Genomic DNA, 10,137 nt, shown 5'->3' on the forward strand with positions numbered 1-10,137 from the left:
TGTTCACAGAGCCTCTGAACAACAGCAACTAACAAGGGCTTAGCTAGTGCCAACTTTGTAAATGGTTTATAACATAACAAATTAATCACCAGAACAGGGTAGAAATGCCTATCTGTGGATGTGTATTTTTTTCTAGTTTCAAAGCTGCATTAGTACAGTTTATGTTTGAATAGAGAAGTTTATAGAAGTTCATATTACCCAGGTAATCAAATAAAAACTTATATTTGTTTTCATTTTTATTTATACCCCCATGGAGTCCGGACACTCCAATTATCAAATAAAAAACTTGCATTTGAGCCAGAAAAGAGCCTGACTCCATCTCTTCTTGAAGCAACCTTTCAGAAGCAGGCCGGAACAACTTCACGTCACATAAAAGATGACTACAATCAAGTCAGCCTAAAATAATATGAATATCATATTTTTATGCCAGATAGGTTGATAGTTAACATATTCTAATATGTTTACACTTTCTATGGACATAAAGTTGTGTTTTTGTATCCAAAGCAATGTACAAATTGCATTTAGGACATGCAGTAGTTAATCAAGAACTATAAACAATACCACCTTTGGTGACTATATATTGTGCACGGCGTTGATATACACAGAACAATGCAATACTGTACCGGTACACGTATTAGAAATTGTTTTTTTCCAGACTAATGTTCTACACATTGTAATTCAAATTTCCATACAGCTTAGCCTACCGGTGTAAACGTCAACATTGTTTTAGAATGGAACTATGTTGAGTGTGGCTCAGAAATCCTGAAGTTGAAAGAGAAAGAAGATTATGATTAGGCAACATATATGTTATGAAATTGACCCCAAATCCTTGGTCAAAGAACACAAGGTTTTTGATATTTCTACAAGGAAAAAAGTACTGAAGATTTTGTTTTTATTTGGACGCCTGACTGGATAACTTGGATGATTCCAAATGTCAAACCGATACATAGCCAAGCCATTACTTTTTATGCAGTCAATGTGTTTAATGAATCAGAATGCTGGCAATATTGTTGATGGTATATGTAACAATGCATTTATAAATAAATTGAGGTGGCAAGGTCATGAAAGTGAAACAGAAAGTAGACCTTATTGTTTTGGAATTCCCCAGACATTCTGACAGCAACAGAAACTTAACCCTATTGACAGCAGCACAGCCCTTGGGTTATTTGTTATGTATCACACCCTCTTATGGTTTACAGCTGAACTATGTTCACAGAGCCTCTGAACAACAGCAACTAACAAGGGCTTAGCTAGTGCCAACTTTGTAAATGGTTTATAACATAACAAATTAATCACCAGAACAGGGTAGAAATGCCTATCTGTGGATGTGTATTTTTTTCTAGTTTCAAAGCTGCATTAGTACAGTTTATGTTTGAATAGAGAAGTTTATAGAAGTTCATATTACCCAGGTAATCAAATAAAAACTTATATTTGTTTTCATTTTTATTTATACCCCCATGGAGTCCGGACACTGGTGGTGGCAATCGAACAGCTGAAACTCCGATTACAACCCAGGCATGATTGAGGTAGAAGAAAAGCACTCATAGCGGGGGGTAGACCCTTGGAGCGAGTGCATATGTGAAAATTACAGTTAATCATGTGGGTGTGCACATTACAGCAGAGATAAAAGCCATGGTATGTAGGTGATGAGTCAGAGAAAGTTACAAGCACTAACTTTTGAGCCAGTGGTAGGAGGCGACAGGTTACATTTTTAGAAGTGATCAATAATGAGATACTGAGACAAGGTCAGAGATGAATATAGGATGCAGCTTGTATACATAAAATAATGTTTAGTAAATTGTTTTAATATAATGCATGAAGAAGAAGCCTAATTATATTGACTCAAACTGATTTGAATCTTGAGGACCTTTGATCCAGATATGTAGCTCCTTCACTATCATGGACACATACAGACACTATTACCCCAGTGTGGTATGTGGAAACTGGATATGACCTTGCTACAGATAAACAACTTTTTTTTCATCTAGCTTTCATCCAGAAAGTATTAAACAATTCTTATGAACCAGAACAGTAAATGCTTTGCCTAATTATACCTTTGCATCTACACTTTAATGCTTGTGCGTGGATTATCACGGTTGAATACTTATGAACAAACTTTAATGATTTGGTTGATTTCACAAAGGCCAAATTAAGTTCAAATGTATATTGTGACAAACACAAAATATTTTACATGGATTTTATTTAATCTTTACTGTTATCTTTACTATTTTGATTTATCGACAGTTACTGTACTTTCACTTGTTTCTGATTCTGATTTTCTGACACATTTATTTACTGTTCCAGGAAGGTAAGCTAGTCTGCCTTGGTGCAACAACTCCATCAGCACAAGTACTGAAGTATGATTTTGGTTTCAGCTTCTGGCATTCTGATGTGAGCTTAAGACAAACAAAGCAGAACTCTTTTTGACAATTCAGACATTTTACATTCTTACAGTGTTGTGTATTATGTTCCACCAGCGTGCCACAGGTTGGACAAGCACGTACCGAGGGACAATTGGCAACGCCCCATTTCACCGGCATGAAGGTACAATCCTCCATAAGTTTTAGTGCAGCATTAAAGCAACCGCTGTTGTCACATTTGTCAGAACGTGGTCTTGTACCCATCCACTCCTTTAGGCACTGCCAGCAGAACTCAAAAGGTTTTTTATTCTTTATAGAGCAAAGTTTGCAGATGACGTTCAGGTTGCTAGAGTCTTCTCTTTGAATGAGCATCTCACAGCCAGGGCACTGGGAATACAATTACAATAACTTCATCAAAATAATTATTATTCCTGTGAAGCCCTTTCCACAGACCAAAGTAGGCTGGTTGAGATAAATAACATTTGGCCTAAGTAAAAGTATAAGAAAGCATAAAATGTATTTAAAATATAGAACACTCACTGACTTCTTTTGACTCCCTCCACAAGCAAGGCTGGTCAAAGTCATTTCAAAGTGTTGCGTCTCGTCAGGTGTAAGAAGAGCAAGTTTACGCACCTCTTCATATGACCACACCTTACCACATCCATTAACAGGACAGGTAAACACATGTTTACCCTGGGATGTAAGAAAAACAGAGCAGACTGCATAAAACAGTGTAGGGAAAATGTACTATGACTAGACCAAACAACATCATTCTATTCAATTAAATATAATATCGTAGACATGACTAACTTTATAATTATCTACCATTAGGTTAAGACTAAATCGGAAATGGGTTGTAAATCTAAAACTACAATTTGATTTTTACATTGTGATAATATCTGTAAATGTACCAAGTTTAGTTCACGGCCACACCACGAAGTCATAGAATTGGGAGAAACAACATGGCCGCAAGATGCCACTGCTCTCAAGATGGCAGGATCATCATCATAGGCTGGAACGAGAAAAACAAGTGGTACAGTAGTGTAGTCAGAGCCTGTTTAAGGAACCCTAACCCTATATTAGACATTCTCTGGTGTAGTGATAGGAGCTGTTATGACTCCTGACCACCAGATGACAGCAACGGTTAGAATCTGAATCAAAATCAGAATTAGTTTTATTCGCCATGTAAGTTCACACAAACAAGGAATTTACTGTGGCAGGAAGGTGCACACAATAAACATATACGGATCTTAAATTTTAAAAAAAGTAGAATGTACGAAGGTATAACTAATACTAAAGACCTAAACAATATGTAAAATATAAAATACTAAATAGATATAAATATAAAAATAAAGAAACATAGTGCAATTAGACAAGGTGGCTTGTGCGATGTGATCTGATAAATAAGTAGATAAAAGTGTTAGTGTCAGTGTGAGCCCTCGGGCTTGTTGAAGAGGCCAGCAACGAATGGTATCTCTAGTTCTGTTGAATCGTTAGCACAGCAGATCCTGTTAGTATATGAGCTAATGATTGTACACATAGACTGTAAAGATGGACGATGCGTCTCCGCTTCCTCCCACTGTACAAAAATGAAGCCAAAATATTCTGGATATGGGTGATACGAGTCTGCGCATTACTGATCTCTAGACCATCAACTTACGATCTATATCGTCCGCTTTCTTTGAAAATATAATTCCTTTATCTCGATCCTTGTTGTACGATTTGGAGGCCATTTTCCTGTCAACTGCCTTCTCTCACTCCGTTGTCTAGCGTTTGAGATGACTTGGGCAATTATATTTGGAGATGTTAACTTTCACTTTCTTTCCGGACGAATGTCACATGATTTTTGAGAACGCGCGTGTGTGCTCTATTTTTTTTCAGGTTAACGGCTGATTTATGGGTCACAGATAGACTAGGCCTATTAGACCTACTAGTATAAAATGTAATTTTTAATTAACACAAAATTATTGCATATCTTCGAATACACATATTACAAAGATGACAACAAACGTACACTAGGGGGTGCTTGACATAGAATTAAACAAAAATATTGAAAAGTTTACAGGTCCTCAAGGTTTTCACAGCTTTTTGTTAAATTAGGAGTTTGTGAATACAGGCCTACTTCAGTGATGTCAGGACTTCTGGCCTAGTGTTTCACGTGTACCATAGGATCAAGTAAAGTGAATTTATAGATTTCATTATTTCAGAAGTCTTAAATTGGCCTCATAGACAATTTAACACCCCATAGGATAATGTAATATGCCTGTGGCTACTGTTTTGACAAGTGAGACATTGGTTAATAATATTTTTTGTGTTTAGCTATATCAGTAAGGAATCCCCCCTTCAATGACATGCAGCCAGTGTGCCGTGGATCCATCCCAAATCGAAACTGAGGTGCAACAATCGTGATTCGTTTTCAATTTCCCTGGAATGTAACAGCAAAAGGACAGTGTCGGCATCAATACATACATTTTCAGGTGAGGTCAACAAATAACAGACTGTTCGGTATGTTAGGAAACAACAAACGTAGTGTAACTTTCACCTGTTATCTTTCGATGAACTGTCACACGCATGTTTTTTTACTCCAGACCTGTATATTGAATCACAGATCACAGTTCATTAGCCTATGCAATATAGCCTACAATGACAGTGTACCGACACTAATCCAGTATCTTACGTTCTTTTATTTAATGTGTGAGCAGTTGTATTCAAATATGTCGAAGAAATCGAACAGAAATCCTAAGAAAAGGCGCCGGACGACACAAAACAAAGGCACAGAACGCAAGAAAAAGGACCAACGTGGAACGGGAAAAGGTAAGGTCCTCGATATAAATATGCAACAAATGTCCTAAAATGTTATATTACATTATAGGATACAATCCAGCCTATACTTTTAAACCAGTTTTTTTGGTCGAAGTGTTATTGGTCGGAATTTAGCGATTTGAGTTCATGGTTCTAAATATGCGCACTAACGAACTTCTAAGGCTGTCTGCATACAGGCAATGCTCTTCTCAAAATCGATCGGTATAATTGTAATATATAAGAACAATAACCACCAGTTGTTCTGAAGACATTCCCTGTATTTAATTCAAGTTAAGTTTGTTTTATTTCAGTATATTATTATATATATGTTTTGTTTTTATTTGAGTGAATTACAGATTTACAATATATTATGCAACTTAACAAAATCATAGAAAATAGGAGGTGGAGGGTTCGATCCTGAGTGTGGGCGAACTTCGGCCAAGTGTAGGCCTACTTCCGACGGGGGCACAACCACGTCTGATACAAATGTTATTATATTGATTGACTGACTTCCATGAACTGTAAAAATCCCCACACTGATTGTGGGAGGGTGGATTTTGTCACGGGGCAACGGCTTCAAGAAGCAAGGGATGGAGGAAAAACAAGAAAACAAAGTAGAGAGCATCATTTTGTGATAGTTTGTCTAATTATGTTTGCATGTAGCCCTATTATTACTTATGATACTGTCTACATAGATTGTCCTTTTTTTTTATTTTGAACCTAATTTTTATATAATTAGGTGAGTGTCACTTAATTCTCTGTACAATTACATTACATTTACATTTTAGTCATTTAGCAGACGCTCTTATCCAGAGCGACTTACAGTAAGTACAGGGACATTCCCCCGAGGTAATTAGGGTGAAGTGCCTTGCCCAAGGACACAACGTCATGTGGTACTGCCGGGAATCAAACCAGCAACCTTCTGGTTACTAGCCCGATTCTCTAACCGATTCTCTAACCGCTCAGCCACCTGACTCCCTGCAGTATCCCTGCAGTATTGCAGTAATATTTAAAAATAACCCTTATATGATGATGATGCTTTAAAGGTTGTTTGTTAAAGAAATGATTTAATAGATAGTGCACAGGGAAGAGTAGGCCTAAACACTGTAAACTGTGTGTCAAGGAGCAGAAAATCAAAACAGACTGCCTCGAGACGTTAGTCTCACAATCGTCATCAATTTGATAAATAAAGGTTATGTGACAAAAGTCTTGATGTGCAAGTGTCAAAAATATGTTATCATATATCTTGTTGTATTATAAACAACGTAAAGCGTTTTCTACTTTACATTCATAACATTTTAGTATTGTATTGTCTTTTCAGTGTCAGATGCCCACATGCACATCTATGTAAGATGTGGGACAAATAATACTAAAATGAGGACCAAATGTTAACAATTCATCCCATGTTGCTATATAAGGACAACCATGGATTATATCACCAAAGCACAGTTCCTTTTACATGTGTCACATGAAATAAAATGTATTTTATGCCAGTAAACAGGTTGTAGGCATCTATTTACAACATGGAATGAGGATCATGACTGACAAAGTACAGTCAAAAAAAGTGCAATCAGTGAGGTATGAGGAACTGTTAGGTTAAAGATGTTTACCTGGAAACTCAGGCAAGGGCGTTGCACTTCTAGTAAACCAAAACATCCCAAGGAAGTGAAGTGCCCAAGGACATTCTTCTAATGCATGTGTGTAATCATGTATTTTACGCTTTCCGACAGATATTCCTACACTACATTAAATATTTTACCTTTTCTTTCACCCAGTCATTCTATAATTTACCAGAACTTGACCCCTGACCTCAGTAGCGTTTTTTGGCACGGGGCGGCATGAAGAGAGGGGCGGCAATTTCCCAACCGTGGCACGTCTTATGTCAGTGTTGTGGTTGGCGCCCTCTGCTGGCATTAAAACGTTTGTGTGTTCACACCCAGTGTCGTGCCGTTGACTTGGGGTGGGTGGGGGGGGGGGGGGGCGCCAGGGGAAAACCTTGTTTGGGGGGGGGGGGGGTCAAGGTTTATGACGTATGACATAAGACGTGCCGCGGTTGGGAAATTGCCGCCCCTCTCTTCATACCGCCCGTGCCAAAAAACGGTACTGAGGTCAGAGGTCACGTTCAATCTCACCTGACCTCAGTGTGACCCCTGTCCATCCCTCTGCTTTCCCTGGGGTCAGAGGTACAGAGCCTACAGTGTCTGTGGTCCTGGGGGTCAGAGGTACAGAGCCTACAGTGTCTGTGGTCCTGGGGGTCAGAGGTACAGAGCTTACAGTGTCTGTGGTTCTGGGGGTCAGAGGTACAGAGCCTACAGTGGCTGTGGTGTCTGGGGTCAGAGGTACAGAGCCTACAGTGGCTGTGGTGTCTGGGGTCAGAGGTACAGAGCCTACAGTGGCTGTGGTCCCTGCGGTCAGAGGTACAGAGCTTACAGTGTCTGTGGTGTCTGGGGTCAGAGGTACAGAGCCTACAGTGTCTGTGGTTCTGGGGGTCAGAGGTACAGAGCCTACAGTGTCTGTGGTCCCTGGGGGTCAGAGGTACAGAGCCTACAGTGTCTGTGGTTCTGGGGGTCAGAGGTACAGAGCCTACAGTGTCTGTGGTCCTGGGGGTCAGAGGTACAGAGTCTCCAGTGTCTGTGGTCCTGGGGGTCACAGCTGCACTCTCCCTCCTGGCTGCTGTCATGGCCGCCTACAGGAAGTACCGCTCCTCCAGAGTCCATGCTGCCCTACAGGCCCCCAGTGCAGTGCAGTTGCATTCAGCCCAGTCTTTCTACACATTGCTGATGGACACTGGGAGGACATTACGGTTCTGAAAAGTTACAATGAGATTGTACTAAGCTATGTGATGACAATGAACATTCTGTGGCACACTTTAAAAAGCACAGTGTCTCTCTTTAACGCGCACACATACTCATCCATTCCCCTCCAGTTACAGTAAACAGCAAAAGCCTGGATTGTTTGCGTTTCCGTTCTTGACAGTTTGACCTGTTGACATAAGATGACAAAGATAAAGTCCGCCTAAAATAATATGACTCTTGTATTTTGATGTCACATAGGTTGATAATCAACATCATATAATATGTTCACACTTCCTATGTACATTTAGTCATTTAGCAGACGCTCTTATCCAGAGCGACTTACAGTAAGTACAGGGACATTCCCCCCGAGGCAAGTAGGATGAAGTGCCTTGCCCAAGGACACAACGACATGTGGTACTGCCGGGAATCGAACCAGCGACCTTCTGGTTACTAGCCCGATCCTCTAACCGCTCAGCCACCTGACGCCCGCATTAATTCATCTTATTATCCAAACATACGACATACAAACTGCATTTACTAAATGCAGAAGATAATCAAGAACTAATAACAGGGGCAGTCTGTGAGTTCCTGAACCTGGGGTGGGCATGCAGTCCTTCAGCAACTCCAAGTTGTGATAGCTTTGTGACAGCTGTACATATGGTGCAGCGGACATTCAAGTTCGAGGACAACACTATCCACCCAGATATACAACTCCAGGAAAAAGTGGATTCAATCACTAAGTTGGCATCTCAAATGTATGATTCATAGTGACTGTGTGTAATTGTTAGGGTTAGGGTACCTTCCGGAACCCAAGAGACGGTGTCCATGGATGGGAAGAACAACAAGCACTCCAGGTAAATGAGATTACAGGGCTCTCATTTTTTAAAAAAAAGTTTGGTGTGAGATTACTATACCTGACAAAGATTCAGGAGGGGGGGGGGGGGTTATGGTGATGTTTCTGATTGGCTGGTAGGTGGCATAACTCGTGACAGCTCTCAACTCGGCAGAAAACCTACCTCTGTATGCCTGCGCCTCGTCCATTAATTGTCTACAGCAGGAAAAGTTATCCCTAAGGCTACTTCTCAGCGGGAGAAATACAAGGTGTTGCATGAGAGCGTGAGAAATGGTTTAAAGGTTTAAATCCGTGAGTACGTAGACAAGCAGTTGAACAGGTGGCCAGTGAGTGCATGTCATTATAATGTACTTTAGCCTAATACCAGCTGTTTTAACTGTGATCCTATTCAGACAACATTTTGTGGTTATTTAGATTTACATTTAAATTGACCTGAAATTGAATATGTATCGTTGAATCTCTCCAATGTTCCCTCTAGCCATTCTGTTTTGACTGAGCAGTCTGAGGACCAGTTTAGAGCCAATCATCCCCTGAAGAAATCCAAAACCAGTCCTACAGGTATGTACCCTCCTTTGCTCTATTCCCTCCAATAACATGTCATAATCATGTTATACATATTATGTAATATACAACAATTGTATTACCTATTCATAACCACATTACCAAACATGAGGATTTACATCAGTAACCGATAAATGGGAATATATACAGTATGTTGTCACATGGTATGGTAACACTAGGAGCACCGGTTATTTGACTGTAATTAACAAAATAATTCTGTGCACTTGCACAAATTCTAGGACCCTGCTTTCTTGAAATGAGTGTTTTATCATCCAGTGTTTAAAAACAAAAATGAGTTATTTAGTTCCTCTTTTTTATTTCCTGCCAGTCTGCATTCTGCCTTTCAAGGCTACGATTCTCTTTTCTCTCAGCAGATGCGCAGTATTTACATTGACTGGAAAGGTTTGAATTATGGCACAGCAAGCATTGGACTTGATACAAGATATTAATGAAACAAGTACAATGTCCGGATGCAGCCTGTGATTTGTGTCTGGTCAGTGTTTGTGTTATTAACATCTCTTTACTGTTTCCAGTCCATACAGCTGCTGTCACCACTCTGCCAAAGGTCAGCACAACCATGGATACCCAGGGAACAGTACAAGGTCATCCAGAGTTCAATAAGGTGAGTGGACGCACACATACACACACACACAGATACACACACACACACACAGATACGCACACACACAGATACACACACAGATACGCACACACACAGATACACACACAGATACGCACACACACAGATACACACACACACACACAC

General features: G+C 39.9%; 1 protein-coding gene across 2 annotated transcripts; it reads right to left on the reverse strand.

Annotated features, from left to right (window-relative positions):
- Positions 1–844: 844 nt before the first annotated feature.
- Positions 845–4,143, reverse strand: si:ch211-212k18.15 (uncharacterized protein LOC563681 homolog). 2 transcript variants are annotated; one of them, XM_062449531.1, is made up of 4 exons: positions 4,021–4,143; positions 3,272–3,372; positions 2,901–3,053; positions 845–2,747 (listed from the first exon to the last, which is right to left on the reverse strand). In XM_062449531.1, the coding sequence occupies exons 1-4, from the start codon at positions 4,091–4,093 to the stop codon at positions 2,289–2,291; spliced, it is 786 nt and encodes a 261-aa protein (XP_062305515.1). In that variant the 5' UTR covers positions 4,094–4,143; the 3' UTR covers positions 845–2,288. The 2 variants fall into 2 exon arrangements, with proteins under 2 accessions (XP_062305515.1, XP_062305516.1); XM_062449532.1 differs by having other exon boundaries at positions 2,563–2,747; positions 2,905–3,053.
- Between the last annotated feature and the right edge of the window lie 5,994 nt (positions 4,144–10,137).

Source organism: Osmerus eperlanus, chromosome 23 (genome assembly GCF_963692335.1).
Source record: "Osmerus eperlanus chromosome 23, fOsmEpe2.1, whole genome shotgun sequence".
NCBI classification, from domain to species: Eukaryota; Metazoa; Chordata; class Actinopteri; order Osmeriformes; family Osmeridae; genus Osmerus; species Osmerus eperlanus.

Coding starts and splice junctions, on each gene's coding strand:
- si:ch211-212k18.15 (XM_062449531.1), bottom strand. CDS start 4,093: ATGGCCTCCAAATCGTACAACAAGGATCGAGATAAAGGAATTATATTT. Junction 3,373..4,020: donor GAAAGCGGACGATATAGATC/GTAAGTTGATGG, acceptor TTCTCGTTCCAG/CCTATGATGATGATCCTGCC. Junction 3,054..3,271: donor GTGGCCGTGAACTAAACTTG/GTACATTTACAG, acceptor CTTACATCCCAG/GGTAAACATGTGTTTACCTG.